An 18,718-nucleotide genomic window follows, 5' to 3' on the forward strand; every position below is an offset into this window, starting at 1 on the left:
AGCAGTTGTTTTTTGTTGATGTGGTTCATAAGTGTTTCTCGTTCCTCATTTTTTTATATAGTTTAGACTGTTGGTTTTCCCGTTGGAATGGTTTTACACTATTAATATTTTGGGGGCTTTTATAGCTTGCTGCTCGGTGTGGGCCAATGCTCTGTGTTGAAGGCCGTACTTTGACCTATAGTGGTTTAGTTTTATAGATAGTGACTTGTGTGGAGAGTTGTACCTCATCTTCTTATATCTGTTTAATGTATTTTATAGTATTGACTTAAAGAATAAAATAGAAATAGCAAAGTATAAGGAAACTGCAAATAAACTCAAAATACTATTTGACGAGCGTACAAGATTTCATCCTCAGTTTGAGGGATTCAGATTAAAAGGTATGTAAACTTTAAAAGAAGACTTTTGTATTGTAAGAAACGAAAAACAGACTATATACGTTGAAATGATTGCATGCTGTACATGTAGGTTTAGCAGTGTTCACGTAATCTTGAACATTCTTTCATGGTTATTTGGTCAACATAAAATTTTCCTTGTTTGATATCCTTCTTATATATTAAAAGCATTTTCTGATTTAGTCAATTATATTTGGTGTTTGGAATTATTGTATGGTATTTAAGACTGTCTGGCTTGGTTAATCATAACCTGGCCTTTTTTTCATACTTAATTTGTCAACATAATTTTTCTTACTTAGGTATGTTTTTTTCATACACTGTAATCAACTTAATTTGGAGTATGATTTTATAACGGAAAGGTCTGTCATGATCATTGGTTAATATTAAGTTCAAATGATGAAACTTTTATTAGAGTCTTTCAATAAAAATTCAATAATGATCTATAAAGAAGACAATGCATTTCAGCGTACTTCTGTTTTAAGTGCGTTAAATTATTTCATTAATTTGAAAAGAGAGCAAACTTCGTTTTGAAGGTCATGCTGAACAAGTTGATTTAAATAGTTATGTTTTCCCGGAACAATATTTTCATATGAATTATCTTAAAACAGTCATCGTTCAAATTATTGAATGTTTGCGTAACAATTGAAAAAAATATGTCAAGTTTTATTTTGTTTTACTTTAGATAAAATAAAGCAATCTGATGTCGTTCTCCTGGGATTTCCACTGTTAATGCCAATGGACCCTGAAATAAGACGAAATGACCTAGTATCATATGAAAAGGTAAGATATCTAAACTGGAAAGAGGGGGAAATTAAAATTGAGAATGGAAATGGGGAATGTACCAAAGAGACAACAACCCTACCAAAGAGCAGACAACAGCAGAAGGTCACCAACAGGTCTTCAATGGAACGAGAAATTCTCGCTCACGGAGGCGTCCTTCAGCTGGCCCCTAAACAAATATATACTGGTTCAGTGATAATGAACACCATACTAAACTCCAAATTGTACACAAGAAACTAAAAGTTAAAATAATAAAAGACTATAACAAAGGCCAGAGGCTCCTGACTTGGGACAGGCGCAAAAATGCGGCGGGGTTAAACAAGATGTTTATTTGGAGCCTTATACTAATGTTAATTACCTTTAATTAATACCTTTATAAAAGTAAAACAATGGAAATTTAATGAACCAACAAACAAACAATAAAAAGACAACCTTTTGGTTATTATGAGTTGCTGGGGTAAAACTTCAAAGATTTCATGTTTTCAAAATATTTGTTGTTAGATGTATGATGTTTATGTATGTATGTACCTCATATTGTTTATGATAAACCACGCGATCTTAAGATCAAACATGAAAAATTAAATAGCTCAAATGTATCTTTTCCGCTCAACCAACCCCAAGACATTATTTAACTTTGAAAACCCCAAAAACTCATTCTTATAAAGAAAAGTTCACGATGACACTATATATATATATATATATATATATATATATATATATATATATATATATATCAATTATTGGCGTACAAGTCAGCATTTCGTGCGTAAAAATGACCACCAAAGTAGGCACGGGGTTTAACTATGCATTTCCCTGCATACTTAAACTGTAGCGATATATTTCTCTATGAAAAACTTATTTGTTCATTGAATTACGGTATTATTTTTAAAGGCTTTTACATTATCTTCCACATGCACCAAAAATTAGCTCAATTGCGTTTATTTTCGTGAAATGCCGACACTTCGAAATTTCAAGACGTATATATGATGACCTATGCGCTTGCTTCAAACATATAACTTAAGAGTGCACGGCCTTTAATCATATATTTCTCATTTAAACTGATATATATATTGCTTTTTATTTATGAAATAGATAAAATGTAAAATACCTTAATTTTTGGTTAAATTATATAAAGCCAACTTTCTTAGTTAAAAAGATATATTTAATAAACCGATATATACGCCTCGTTAAAAGGGTTTTCTTTTCTAGCAATGAATCTCACGTGATTAAATACGTCACATGTAATGTGAAGGACATTTGATATCATGTACAGTCTGTAGAAAATGGAAGTTATATATTTTGAGATTTACACTATATTACGAGTTTATCAAGGTATGAGAATTCCAAATAGGATTTTATTTGTATTATTTGTTTATTGTCAGTATAATAGATATAATAGATAGGTATTAAATGCATTTAGTTGTTATTTTTGGCTAGATGAGCTCTTGACCTACTTAACGTAATAAATAACAATAGCTTATTTTGATTTAGATTTATCACAGACCCTGGCGGATCTAGAAATTTTCATAAAGTAGGGGCCCTCTCTAGTCAACTTTCAATTATTCCACAGTGGCGGATTCAAAAGCGGTAAGATTTTGTGTTCCCTATATAATCCCCCCTTTTTGTCCTGGGTTGGGAACCCCTTTTTAAAATGGCTTGATCCGCCTGTGTTCCCTTAATATTTAACCACTTTTCAGAAATTGAACCCTGCGCCCCCTTAAATCTACCTCTGGGCTCTGGGTTATATCTCCAATTGAGGTCATATTAGAGAAATCAGGTGTACAAACACCAAAGTAGGCACGGGGTATAAGTATGCATTTCCCTCTATACATAAACTGTAACGATATATTTTTATATATGTATTGCTTTCTATTTATGAAATAGATAAAGTGTAAGATACCTTAATTTTTTGTTTAAATTAAGTAAAACCAACTTTCTTAGTTTAAAAAGATATATTTAATAAACCGATATACGCCTCGTTAAAAGTTTTTTTTATTGCAATGAATCTCACGTGATTAAATACGTTATTACAATGATTTTTATAGTTGTTACAATAATGAAACAATAATGACACAAATCATAAACATGAATTTAACTATTTCTTAGATGTTAATCTACAACCAGATCAGAGCCATATACATAAAAAGGCACAACAATATATTTATTAGCTAGATGAGCTGTTGACCTACTTAACGTAATAAATAACAATAGCTTATTTAGATTTAAATTTATCACAGACCCGGGCGGATCTAGAAATTTTCATAAAGTAGGGGCCCTCTCTGGTCATTATTCAGTGATTCCACAGTGGCGGATTCAAAAGCGGTAAGATTGTGTGTTCCCTATATAATCCCCCCTTTTTTGTCCTGGGTTAGGAACCCCTTTTTAAAATGGCTTGATCCGCCTGTGTTCCCTTTATATTCAACCAATTTTTCAGAAATAGTTCCCTGCACCCCCTTAAATCTACCTCTGGGCTCTGGGTTATATCTCCAATTGAGGTCATATTAGAGAAATCAGGTGTACAAACACCAAAGTAGGCACCGGGTTTAAGTATGCATTTCCCCTCTATACATAAACTGTAACGATATATAATTATATATATATTGCTTTTTATTTATGAAATAGATGTAAGATACCTTAATGTTTTGTTTAAATTAAGTAAAACCAACTTTCTGAGTTTTAATAAACCGATATACGCCTCGTTAAAAGGTTTTTTTATACGCCCGTCAAAATTTTGACGGGACGTATTATGGTATATAAATGTCTGGTGTCCGTCCGTCTGTCCGTCCGTCTGTCCGTCTGTCCGGCGTAAACATGTCGCACCGTAACTTGAGAACGACTTATCCAAATTTCATGAAACTTAAAATAGTTGTTTCTTATGATGGTCAAATGATCTGTATACTTTTTGGTGAAAATAAGATTTAAACTTTTTGAGTTACGGCACTTTGTAACTAAAACAGGGGTGTGCTTTTTTCACATGTCGCACCGTATCTCAAAAACGTTTCTTGATTATTGCTTAAAACTTTACACACTTCTTAGTTATATTAATCTTAATATCTGTATACTTTTTGGTGATGATTCAAAATTTCCTTTTTGAGTTTTTGAGTATTTTGTTAAAAGGGGGAGGGTTTTTTTACATGTCGCGCCGTATCTCAAAAACGATTTATGATTATTGCTTAAAACTTTACACACTTCTTGTTATATTAATCTAAAGATCTGTATACTTTTTAGTGATGACTCAAAATTTTATTTTTGAGTTATTGAGTATTTTGTAAAAAAGGGGAGGGTTTTTTTTTACATGTCGCGCCGTAGCTCAAAAACAATTTATGATTATTGCTTGAAACTGTACACACTTCTTTGTTATACTAATTTAAAGATCTGTATACTTTTTGGTTTGATTCAAAATTTTATTTTAGTGATATTTGTAAAAAAAAAAAAGGTGGGAAAGGGGGGGGGGGGGTTCACATGTCCCGCCGTGTCTCAAAAACAATAAATGGTTATTGCTTAAAACTTCCTCAGAAACTATTTATGATTATTGCATAAAACTTCCACACAAGACGTCGGGCGTAAGCTGTTTATTTTTTATAGCAATGAATCTCACGTGCTTAAATACGTTATTACAATGATTTTTATAATTGTTACAATAATGAAACAATAATGACACAAATCATAAACATGAATTTAACTATTTCTTAGATGTTAATCTACAACGAGCCATATACATAAAAAGGCACAACAATATATTTATTAGCTAGATGAGCTGTTGATCTACTTAATGTAATAAATAACAATAGCTTATTTAGATTTAAATTTATCACAGACCCGGGCGGATCTAGAAATTTTCATAAAGTAGGGGCCCTCTCTAGTCATTCTTCAGTGATTCCACAGTGGCGGATTCAAAAGCGGTAAGATTTTGTGTTCCCTATATAATCCCCCCTTTTTGTCCCGGGTTAGGAACCCCTTTTTAAAATGGGTTGATCCGTCTGTGTTCCCTTTATATTCCACCAATTGTTCAGAAATAACACCCTGCTCCCCCTTAAATCCACCTCTGGGCTCTGGGTTATATCTCCAATTGAGGTCATATTAATGCAGTTTTCATCACTTATTTTTCAAGATTCATCATAACACAAGTTCTTTATCTAATAATGTATATGGCTGAATCCGCCCCTGTAGAAATTATCTTTCTGAAACACAAAATGCATTTAACTTTTACACATCTAGTGTATGACAGATCTTAAAACTTTTCCAACTGAAGCCAAAAGCCAGAAAACGTTTTATTCTCATAGTGGTGTGAACATGATTGTTGTTCCCATAATACTTGTTCCCCCTGGAACAAGTCTTTGAATGGTAATAAGTTCTTTGGAACAAACATAACATAATTTTATTTCCACCTTCTTAAGATATTTTCCTGGAACTAAAATGTTATATGGTTTCATAATATCTGTTCTTTTAGAGAGAGTGTCATTTGATTTTTTTATACTTGATCACACCTTAGTAGGCGAGTGACTTATTTCAAAAAGACGCTTAGTTATCGACTTTAATGCACCCACCTAACACACGGCTGTATTATATATCATTGGAAAGCTAATAATATGTACTTTCTGTTTTGCCCGGTCGTAAAAAAATCGTACGGTGCATTTTCTGTAAAATCAAGGTCAAAGGTTATGAATAAACATTCCATTTTTTGCGATTACTAAACAAAAAGCCATTTTATAATTCTTGTACCATAATTTTTTTCAAAAGATCATATGAACTTTATTGAACATGATACATTATTTCCAAATCAAACAAAAAAAATAGAGGTTAGATGCGCAATATTTCCCGAAAATTGAAATTTATTGCAAATCTTAAAAAAATGAAAAATTGTTCCAAAAGCAAAATATATCTTAGGGAATCGATATTTGTATGCTAAAAAAAATAGATAAATGTATATGTTTTAGGTCAGGGAATATTTGTTTTGAATTTTAAGATGCAATAATTAATTATTGTTCATAAAACAGCCTTCTATTGAAGTGTTTGCAGTTGCCCAAAAATCTGCCATCTGCAAATAGCGATCTTTTTGTTATTCTATGTTAAGATAGCACATCGCTTATTGTCAATATCAGGGAGGAGAATGATTTTCCATAATAAAAATAGGGGTATTTAAAGTTCGAAAAGAATATATACGAGCTAGTTGAGGTAAAAATGTGTTTTTTACGAAGTCAAACGTATTAACTTTTTGTAATCATGTTTAAATGCAAACATGACTTTGGGACTAAATCGTAGGTAACATTGAAAAAAGTAACCTTGCTTAGAAACACTTGGTTGTCTAAAGCGGTATGTAAACGAACAAAATATAATGCTGCTGCTTCTTATTGTCTAAAATCGTGTTAGTAATATTAAGTGTGTTTAGAAGTTTAATCGCTTTAATTATTTGAATAAAAGATGCTTTGAGTATTTTCAAAATAAACTTTTAAAATACAAATGCAGGTCATTGTGTATGTAAAACACTATAAGCAGTTGTAAAATAAAAAAATGAAAAACTTGAATACCCTTCCTGACCTTATAAGAACCTTCGCTGTTTAGGCAGTGATCGTTTTCATGGTGTGCTGTATTTTGTGAACTGTTGTTCGTCTCTTAGACTTTACTTTTATTTTGTTCATGGTTTTAATTAAGTTTATCTGATTCATGGTTTAAGATGTTGATTGTGCTTTTTGTATTAATTTACTTTAAAGACATTAACTTGCAGTAATGAAAATCGGCAAAAAATTGCCTCAAAACAAAGTGAAGAAGAATAACGCAATAAGACAAATATCCTCGAAAAGAACTTAATTTGCTCACTGTGATGTATATATAGAACCAAATCGTTATTGTAATACATTTAGCTACAATGATCTACAATTTTAAAACCTTTGACTACTTGAATAGTGACGAAATATATCAAAAGGACATCAAACTCATAATTGAAAACGAACTGACAAAACGGCCAAAAAAACGAACACGACAAAGCAACAGTATACAAAACACAACATATAAAAATACAGATTGAGTAACAAAAACCCCCTAACAATATTTGGGGTGAATTCAGGGACTCCAAAAGGGTAAGCAGATCATGTTCCACATGTGACACCCGTCTTGTGGCTCATTTAATTCCTAACTCGATGCCAAGCCTTAGTGGGTAGGTGTCATGCAAGGCAGATATGACGGTATTTTGGTAACGTCGATTGGAACTTATCAGTCGTCATCTGGCGAAACAAATATTTTATAATTGTCAACCAACTCGTAGTGGCGTCCATAAAATTTTCAAAGGGATGATTCCAACTTTGCATTTGAACTCTGGTTTAAAAACATGTTCAAACCACCACTTTTCTTCAAATGTCCTGTACAAAGTCAGGCATATGGCAGTTGGTATCGAATAATCTGTTTCTTTGTATGTTGGGGTTTGTTGTTGTAGCAGTTCAGTGTTTCTGTTATATCGTTGTGTTCCTCTTGTATATATATAGTTGATGCGTTTTCCTCGGTTTTGGTTTGTGACCCGGATTTGTTTCAGTTTCTAGTAAATCGATTGATGACTATTGAATAGCGGTATACTATACTAGTAGTTGCCTTTATTTAACATCTTCATTGTGAGCAATTGCGCACTATCACGAAAATAAATCGTGAACGTACATGCAAGCTCTGGAAAATTGTATCAACTCGGGAGAAATATACTCCACAAGAAGATGCCGCGAAATCGCGTTACAATTGGGCAAGTGTTCAGATAAATAGTTTCATTTAATTTCGCGGGCAGTACGTCGACTGAGCATGCAAAGACAAATTAAGGAAATACAAAACCCTACATTTATACGACATATCATCAATATTTCCGACTTGTTATTGTCTCAGAGGAGTTGAGGCTCAATGAAATAGGTCTCCTCCTTTAGTAGTTGAGATATGCAGGCGTTGCTATAATGTTGCTACATAGAAACGACTAATTTATAATTTGGTAGTAAGGAGTGTTTTAATTGGTTGATTTATGCTCATCTCTATTGTCGTTAAACTTGTTCTCAACCAACCCTCATCGTCGTTTTCAAGATACGTGATAGCGTAAACTATATCTATTGAGTCTTGAGTCTTTTATTTTCAATTTCAATGGAAATTATGAGTCCAACATTGTCACAAATTTGGCACTATTCAGTGAGATGACATCATCTATATAGTTGAAAGTGAAGTTTCAAGATAATGGTGCTTCTTTCCAGTCGTCATCAGAAACTCTTGCATGAATTCATCCTCGTATGAAAAATGGACTAGTCATTCAAGCTATTCAGGAAGTCTAGTTGTAACTAGAACTGTTGCGTATTAATGGATTTTTTTTTTTTATTCAAAATTATTCTTATTTGCTGAATTAATTCATTTAAACAATTAACAACGCAATTTAATCAATCAAGAAGTATAGTTTTATGATTTGTTTCCTGGTTTTTTAATTCTTTGAAATTTCAATTTTCATCAAATAATTTTCTATTTATTTTTGTCTAGATTGTCAATTTCTTTTTTTTTTGGTTCACATTAAATAAATAAAAAGGTTTTTAACTACATCAATATTTATAATGAAGCTACAAATCAAACAATTAGAAAAGTAGAAAGATGTTCATTTCAGTCGGGTAGTTTCAATGCAGATTGCAATCTCTTAGTTTCGCCCCCTTTATTTCAAGCAATAGTATGATTCGCGCACATATTTTTTTACTTTGAATTTTTCAGATTCTTAAGAATTTGTTTATCAAATCTTATTTTGACCACATACAATTTTTAAATTGCAAGAAATGCTTAAAAGCTTTTTTTCGCAGATGGCGGTATTTGGGGCAACTGTATGAGTTGTTTTGATTTGCTGTTTGATTAGAAGTAAGCATAATTTTAGGAAATGTATGATGTCAAAAACTTCTCTGATAGTCATTACAGGGTTTTACTTAGTTTAAAGTGATTAGCAGTTGCATCAGAAAGAAAAATTTGTGTTTTTGCACATTTTATTAACTTTTACTCGAATTTCAGGAAACATGTGATGTCTATCAAAAACACGCTTTAAATATATAAAAATGCATTTGATTGATGACTGTTAATCTCTGTGCTAAAAGTTTAAATTGTTTGCATATGTGAATTAAGTATATAAAAGTCATATTATGCAATCAAGCTGAAATCTTAGACAATATGCCCTTATTCGTCCTTGGCCTTTGATCTTGATTTGACGGAAATTGCACCGTACGATTTTTTTACGACCGGGCAAAACAGATAGTACAGATTTGTAGCTTTCAAATGATATACGATTTAGCCGTGTGTTAGGTAGGTGCATTAAAAATTTAATTTCATGGTTAACGTCACTCGCCTATAGTTGATATTCACCTCACATTTCATTTACCTGGACATGAAGTACATACAAAGAACATGAAGAGTGGGCTAGAAAAGGGGAACGTGAACCCTGGAACACATATTTTTTTTTTAAATCTCCGGACTGACTTTAAATTTAGTCCCTGTTTATTTTTTAATAGACTGTGAGAGAAATCAGGTGTACAAACAAGAAACACGAGGCCGGGATAAGGTACCGGTACTTCATGTATCTCTAACAAATGTAAAATTCAAAAAAAATATTATAACACAAAAAAAAAAATTATAAAAAGAGATACTGAAATGTTTTATTTAGTGTATAAAGTGTTTTTTTTCAAAACTAATATATTTTCTCGTTTCAGCTGAAAGTACCTCTCTAATAACTGTTTATGTGCTGCTTAAAAATATATTGCAGCACTTCACAGTTGCTTGAAAGGTTGAAAATGTCATCATGCAGAAATTAGAGCAGATTCCTCAGATTAAAATCATTGAAAATGGATAGATGCACTGGTCCTGGTGGTATACATCGATACAATTAATCTTAATTACATTTAAAATGAAAATTGTCTTCTTTTTTGTTTTTTTGCACGATAAAACCAATATGCAAAGTGAGTCACTCGTTAAAAGTAATGTTTATCCCATTCTTAAACCAATGCATGTATATCATCAACTTAGTCTTCTGTGCATTTCTAATGCAAAATAAGGCAAAATGTTTGGTCCGATTTGATTCTGTTATTACAAACTTTTTAAACAAATTACTTCCCTTTGTTAATCTGAGACTGGTTCCATACCGGACAATTTGGCTTTTGCCAATGCAAAGTATGATGGATTGAAAATGATGTATCGGCGGTTAAACTAATTTTGTTTGAAACATAATTTCTGATGTCGTAAGTATTTATCTAAACAACAAGAGGGACGAAAGATACCAAAGGGACAGTCAAACTCATAAATATAAAACAAACTGACAACGCCATGTCTAAAAATGAAAAAGACAAACAGAAAAACAATAGTACACATGACACAACATAGAAAACTAAAGAATAAACAACACGAACCCCACCAAAAACTAGGGGTGATCTCAGGTGCTCCGGAAGGGTAAGCAGATCCTGCTTCATATGTGGCACCCGTTGTGTTGCTTATGTGATTACAAATCCGGTAAATAGTCTAATTCGGTAGGTCACATTCATGAAAGGGTTATTCCATAACGGTCAACCAACTCGTCATGGCGTCCGTAAAATTTACGAAGGGATGATTTCAACTTCACCATTTGGAACTCTTGGTTTAATAGCTTCCTTGTGAGCAGTAACCCTCTATCAAGAAAATCATGATAGGAAATGCAAGCACGGGAATATCGTTTCAATTGGGAGATATATACCCCGTATGCAGGTGCTGCTGGAATGGAAAGTTCACAATTGGAAAGCTGAAATCATCTCTTTTGTCGTAAAGTTTTGTTTTCAACCGACCCTCATTGTCAATTTCTAGATGTAAGTCAAGATATGAAGCCGACTTAACTGTATCTGTAGTATCCTTTATCTCCAATTCGATGGGATAGATGCGTTCCACATAGTCACCAAATTTTGAATTGTTTAGTGAAAGAACGTCATCTATATAGCGGAAAGTAGAGTTAAAGGATATTGCTAACTTCTTATCTTTCTTCCTAAGAAGTTCCTGCATGAAGTCAGCTTCATAATAATAAAGAAACAAGTCGGCAAGTAGAGGGACACAGTTTGTTCCCATTGGGATGCCGACAGTCTGTTGAAAAACACGTCCTCCAAACGTTACAAATATGTTGTCAATCAAGAAATCAAGCATCTTGATAATATCGGTTTCAGAGATTTTTTTGTCTGAATCAGAGTGATTCTTTACAATATGATTTATCCCTCCCTAAGACAATATACTTGTATCTACGTTGGCCGTTCTTTTTTATGAAGCAAAGTAATACCAACTCTTTCGTCTTTTAGTTTGGAATGTGGAATACTTGTGTAAAGAGTAGAAAAGTCAAATGTTTTAACACTGTTACAAGATGAAAGAGAGTTAGATTGTATGTACTCTAAAAGATCTTTGGAATTTTTAAGTATCCACATCTGATTCACGCCACCTCTAGAATAGGCAGTTTAACAATAACTTTGAAGCCCATCTTTGATTGCTGATAAAATAGATGTTAATAATTTAGAAAGAGGTTTCGTGGAGCACTTGGAAGTTTTTAACAATAATTTCTGATGTCGTAAGTATGTATCTAAACAACAAATTAATGTAATTAAAAGATTCCAAAATCTAAGATTACGCACAGGTAAATTTGCTGTTCCTGCTAGCTCTCCATTGTAATAAAAAAAATGAATGTCCCTCATAATGGAGACAACTAAAAAAAGGTATCTAATTACAGGGTCGGGAATTGGCAAATGGACTATAATAATGCTTTTTATCTGCTTATCATGTTTGTGGCTTTGATCTTTTTGTACGTGGTTTAACATGTTGATGATGGAAGTATTTAACGACATTGACGGGATATACATCCCGCGGGCAATAGGTGAGCTTTAGATATTTTCTGCAGTTGGTAATCACAAGGATTTGTATAGTAAGACTTACTATACAAATCCTTGGTAATCAGCAACAGGTTGAAGGCCGCTATTTTGGTGCGCGGCCATCTTGGTTATGCTGAGTTATTTTTGGTTTGTTTACTCTTTTGATGTTTCTTTTGTACTTCACAACGGCTACTTTCAGGCCCAGGTTGGTTAGCTTGATAGCCCGCTAACAACGATGATGGCGTACTAGTCTACGAGTTTCTGACGTAGTAATAACGATGACAGGTAGCATAATCAGTACCAAAGTCGTGAGACAGTTAAATGAATGCCCATTATTCAACACCTCGGTTACAGCTCTCGAGCGTTTGTCGTCATAACACTCCCCCATCAAAAATGAATTTTGGAGTGTATGCTGACGCGGGTTGGTTTCTGTCATCGAAAGAAGTTAGTCGTTAATACATCTAATAATAAAAATTCCTAATTTTTGAAGCAAGAATAAAACTAAAATTTTCATCGCACGAAATTAAAATAAAATATAGTGTACGAAATTAAATGAATAGACAACTTTCGAGTTCGATGCATTTCCGTCAAAAACTCTAGTTTTAGTGAACGTCATTTGTGCGTTTAGGGGCGTCGTCACTTCCATTCCAATATTGAGCGAGTGGTTGGAAAACTATACTTCTATATTGTACGGCAAATTGAATTCTCAAAATTGACAATCAGCACTACTGTCATTCGGAATTGTCATTAAGTACCTATATAACAAGCATTATTTCTAGTTTATCCTGCATAATGACGATCACTAAGACGCTTGATGAACGTTAATAGTGCAGGGATACAGGCGATCCCCTCTATCTGGTAAATGACGTCATAAAGGCGCGTATAATTGACGAGTTTTTTTCCGGTGACGGATGAACTCGAAAGTGGTCTATTGAATTAAAATTTCCAAACTATATATGTAGATTACTCATATTTCTCGACTGTCTTCAATTATTACAAACAAAAAGAAAAATGTTTATTTAGCGGGTTTTTTCTAAAACAATATATCTTCATTGTTTTTTGATATTTCAAAAGACATCTTATTTTGTTTGTTTGCCAAGCTTACTTGTATGCGGTTAGTACCATCACTAATAACTCCTAACTATTAAAGACCAAATGACCTAATAAACAACAACAAATGGAAGTTTTTAACGACCTTGGCTGGCTAGGCAAAATAAACCTGATAATTGGTATTCAATATATATATAATCCTAGGTCATGCCTGACATATTTCACAAAAACGGCCGATGAAAACTTCGATAACTCATTAAATGTTAAAATGTTAAAATGATTTTATCAAAACAAAAATTATTAGATGAAGAGTTATATTATCTATCGAATGCATACCTTCACAACACACTAAAACATATATTTCATGTCCTGAGTGCAGTTTGTATGTCCTGAGTGCACTCAGGACGTCCTGAGCGATGTTTAGACGTACCGGTGTCTTTTGTTTAAGTGTTTTATTTTTTTACATTGTCATTTTGGTGCCTTTCTTAGCTGACTATGCGTTATGGGCTTTGCTAATTGTTGAAGGCCGTACGGTGACCTAAAGTTGTTAATTTCAGTGTCATTTTGGTTTCTTGTGGAGAGTTGTCTCATTGCATGGCAATCATACCACATTTTCTTTTTTATGTTTGTAAAATTTAACGCACGACAAATGATGAGAATTATTCACCTAGCCCTGGTGTCAGGTGAGCTAAAACATTTGCATTCAAGTATGACTACATATTTTGGAATCAAAACCAGGACACTATTGACTATTGGGCGCGGTTTTTATATAATTATCCTTAAAAGTGTTTTGTGTATGTTCAGTGGAAAATATTACAGAGTAATGAAATGGAGTTTTGAAAACGATCTGTAAAATGTCGAAACATATACAAGAAAAACATACAATCTTCACGCTATACAATAATTTCTACGGAATTGGCTTGTACAATTTCTTTCGACAGGCTTGTAAAATTCTTCTTTACCAGTCAACAGAATTAAAATATACATTGTTTAACGCAAGCGTACATTGTGGATAAATAAATTAAATTGTAGTGACCTGGGGTCGTGTCATCGAAGGTGTCTTAGGACTAAGACATGTCCCAAGACCATCGTAGGAGATTTTTTTGCTATTAGCCATGTTATTGAAACGATCTTATTTTAAGAGATGTCCTAATGGTGGTCCCAACTTTAGGGCTACTACTAAGGTCTTAAGGACATTTTCACTTTAAGGATAACTTTATGAAGTCTTAGCATATAAAATTAAAGAACCTTAGTGAGCACACTCACATACCCCACGTCCCCACATTGTCACTGGAGAAATTGAATAAGTGTAAGGAAAAAAATTGTATAAGAAAAAATAATGACTAATAATTTCCTGTCAATATGCACATCTACATACAGTGAAACCTGGGTAAACCGAACCCTGATAAAACCGAATTTCAGTTTAAACCGAACAATTTTCAAAGTCCCACACAATTTCCCTATTAATTAACGTTAATCTAACCTGAAAAAACCGAACCCTGTCAACACCGAATTCCGAACGCTTTTTGAAGGCTCGTTAGTAAATTTGTATCTAAAAATTACCTGTCAAAATCGATCAATACCAATCAAAACAATAAAATATAATTAATTATTTGCATGATTTAATTAAACAAACACAGGGTGGCAGAGTATCCCCGAAGGTATTTGAGGTTTAATGAACTTGTGAGTTGTTATTACAAACTAATTAGCATGTCTGTGTGCATGTATAAAGTGATTTTTTCGTAAAGAAACGTTAAACTGGTCAGTTACCCCCATCGCCGATAATGACAAGAAAGGAACTTTCCCTCAGATCAATTAAATGAACCTTACTCAAATAATTACGGCCACAAAATCGAAACTGCCATTCTGTAGCTAAACTGTTTAATTAAATAATAGTTTGAAAGCCTTTCACCGGATTAAGAAGTCGTGCAACACAACAAGGTCAATGGATTTCGATTGCTGGATTCCCATTAGAGGCCCTATATATTTGATTCGAATGCTCCCGAAGACTTCCGTTAGTTATTTAGCAACGATAAAGTCCGAGAATGTCATTGTACACACGAGTTCTCGGACTAAACTGGTCACCCGCTGATTGATACTTCGGCACACGATAACAGTGAAACAACAACAGGGGTCCAGTTTATTCTCGGAATAAGTTCAAAGGGGCGTAACTCCTAGAAAAAAAATTGAATCGTAATTTCCTGACGATATGCACATCTAATAGTATGTCCTTATTATCTAAAAAGGTTTCATGAAATTCTGTAGTGTAGTTTTAGAGGAGTTGCGATGACAAACTGTTGCAGTAGTACATTGAAGCAAATAAGTTCAAAGGGGCGTAACTCCTAGAAAAAAATTGAATCGTAATTTCCTGACGATATGCACAACTACATACTATGTCCTTTTCATCTAAAAAGGTTTCATGACATTCTGTTGTGTGGTTTGAGAGGAGTTGCGATGAAAAGAAACAAGACTGACGGACGGACTGATGGACTGACGGACGGACGGGTCAAAAACATTATACCCTCCGCAACTTCGTTGCGTGGGGTATAAAAATGAATCCTGCAATTAGCCAACTATTGTACAAATAACAGGTACATACAAATAAATGTTTGCTTTTTTGTACTTGTCCTGTTACCCCAATTCCACGTTGAGCAAGCAGTAATATGAACATTTCTGTTTCCAAACCAGTTCATTTTGGGGTCCTCTTCGCGGTCCGTGTTTCAACGATGTCGATTTTGTGAAATTAGAGACAATGATTTTGATTTTATAACTAAAGTTTCAAGTGTTGGGAGTAAATTCAGGATTCCTCTTATATGCGTTGCGGAATATATCGACTGTATACCTTTTGTTCCTCTGTTAAAAAGCTTTCGAATGAGATATAGGGTATATCTATAATTAGAACTAAAAGGTCGCAGCAGTTCATTCCATTTTTCAAATTATTCATTTCATTATTCAAAATTTCTTATTTTTCTTAATTTTCACGCGTATTTTGGCATTTAGGTCCTCCGTAACCCCTCTAATAGTCAATGCTGCACATATCGTTTATACTCAGTTTATTCCATTACCAATAAGCTCTCATTTGGTGTATTAATTTTGTCTTGATTAGGGGCAAACGGCTTGCAACAATCCATTCCATTATTCAAAATAAGCTATTTCTTAATGTTCAAACGTATTTCGATGTTTTGTTCCTTCTGTACTCCTCTAATATGCGTTGCAGAACATATCGTTTATCCTCAGTTTATTCCTCTATCAATAAGCTTTAATTTGTATGCAGTTTGCCTTGATTAAAGGCCTAGGCCTTGCATCAGTCCATTTCATTATTTAAAATAAGCTATTTCTTAATGTTCGAGCGTATTTCGATGTTTAGATCCTTCATTACTCCTCTAATATATCGACTATTTATCTTGTTTTCCTTTCTTAATAAGCTTTCAAATGAGGTATAAGGTATATCAATAATTAGGGGCTAAATGGTGGCAGCAGTCCATTCCATAAATCAAGTGTATTTCGATGTTTAGGTCCTTCGTTACTCTTCTAAAATGCGTTGCGGAACATATCAACTATATATATTTTGTTTCTCTCTTAATAAGCTTTCGAATGAGGTTGAGGGTATATCTATAATTAAGGGCTAAAGTCTCGCAACAGTCCATTCCATTATTCAAAATATTCATTTTATTATTCAAAATTGGCTATTTCTAAATTTTCACGCGTATTTTGGCATTTAGGTACTCCGTAACCCCTTATGGTCAATACGGCACATATCGTTTCAAATAAAATTATTCAGCTATCAATAAGCTTTAATTTAGTGTATTAGTTTTGCCTACATTAGGGACTAACGGCTTGCAGCAGTTCATTCCGTTATTCAAAATAAGCTATTTGTTAATGTTCAAGCGTATTTCGATGTTTAATTCCTTCGTTACTCCTCTAATATGCGTTACTGAACATATCTACTATATATTTTTTTTCATCTCTTCATAAGCTTTTGAATGAAGTATAATGTATATCTATAATAAGGGACTAAAGGGTTGCACCAGTCCATTCCATTATTCAAAATATCCATTTCGTTAATCAAGATTGGCTATTTCTTAATTTTCACGCGTATTTTTGAAATTAGGTCCTCCGTAACCTCTCTAATGGTCATTACAGCACATATTGTTTAAACTAAATTTATTCCTCTATCAATAAGCTTTAATTTGGTGTATTAACTTTGCCTTGATAAGGGGCTAACAGCTTGCAGCAGTCCATTCCATTATTCAAAATAAGCTATTTCTTAATGTTCAAACGTATTTTGCCGTTTTAAGGTTCTTCGTTATTCCTCTTATATACGTTGCAGAACATATCCACTATATTTTTTTTTCTCTTAATAAGCTTTCGAATGAGAAATAAGGTATATCTATCATAAGGGACTAAATGGTCGCAGCAGTGTATTTCATTATTTAAAATATCCATTCATTATACAAAATTCGCTAATTCTTAGTTTTCAAGCATATTTTGGCATTTAGGTCCTCCATAACCCCTGTAATGGTCATTGCTGCACATATCGTTTATCCTCAGTTTATTCAATTATCAATTTTCTTTAATTTGGGGTATTTTTTTTGCCTTGAATAGGCTCTGACGGCTTATAGCAATCTATTCCGTTATTCTAAATAAGCTATTTCTCAATGTTCAAGCGTATTTCGAGGTAAAGTTCCTTCTTTATTCCTCGAATATGCGATACGGAATATATCGACTGTATACCTGTTGTTCCTCTGCTAAAAAGCTTTCGAATGAGATATAATGTATATCTATAATTAGAGCTAAAAGATCGCACCAGTCCGTTCCATTATTGCAATCATTCATTTTGTTATTTAAAATTTCTTATTTGTCTTAATTTTCAGGCGTATTTTAGCATTTAGGTCCCCCACAACCCCTTTAATAGTCAATGCTGCACATATAGTTTATACTCAGTTTATTCCATTACCAATAAGTTCTCATTTGGTGTATTTATTTTGCCTTGATTATAGGCTAACGGCTTGCAACAGTCCATTCCGTTATTCAAAATAAGCTAAAATTTTTTATGTTCAAACGTATTTCGATGTTTAGGTCCTTCGTTACTCTTCTATTATGCGTTGCGGAACTCATCAACTGTATATATTTTGTTTCTCTCTTTATAAGCTTTCGAATGTGGTTGAAGGTATTTCTATAATTAGGGACTAAAGTCTTGCAACAGTCCATTCCATAATTCAAAATATCCATTTCATTATTCAAATTGGCGATTTCTACATTTTCACGCGTATTTTGTCATTTAGGTACTCCGTAACCACTCTAATTGTCAGTACGGCACATACAGTTTAAACTAAATTAATTCCTCTATCAATATGCTTTAATTCCGTGTATCAATTTTGCCGAAATTAGGGGCTAACGGCTTTCAGCAGTCCATTCCGTTATTCAAAATAAGCTATTTTTTAATGTTCAAGCGTATTTCGCTGTTTAATTCCTTCGTTACTCCTCTAATATGCGTTGCTGAACATATCGACTATATACCTTTTGTTCATCTCTTAATAGGTTTTCGAATGGAGTATAATGTATATCTATGATTAGGGACCAAAGTCTCGCAACAGTCCATTCCATTATTCAAAATATCCATTTCATAATTGAAGATTGGCT

At 33.3% G+C, this 18,718-nt stretch overlaps 1 protein-coding gene across 2 annotated transcripts in view; it reads left to right on the forward strand.

The window, feature by feature from the left end:
• Positions 1 to 18,718, forward strand: part of LOC143068543 (protein-glucosylgalactosylhydroxylysine glucosidase-like) — a 270,827-nt gene that overhangs the window by 10,843 nt on the left and 241,266 nt on the right. For both annotated transcript variants that reach the window (XM_076242681.1, XM_076242682.1), the window contains 2 exons: positions 259 to 377; positions 1,075 to 1,172. In XM_076242681.1, the coding sequence (XP_076098796.1) occupies positions 259 to 377; positions 1,075 to 1,172 (217 nt within the window). The remainder of the gene's footprint in view (positions 1 to 258; positions 378 to 1,074; positions 1,173 to 18,718) is intronic.

Source organism: Mytilus galloprovincialis, chromosome 3 (genome assembly GCF_965363235.1).
Source record: "Mytilus galloprovincialis chromosome 3, xbMytGall1.hap1.1, whole genome shotgun sequence".
Classification (NCBI taxonomy): domain Eukaryota; kingdom Metazoa; phylum Mollusca; class Bivalvia; order Mytilida; family Mytilidae; genus Mytilus; species Mytilus galloprovincialis.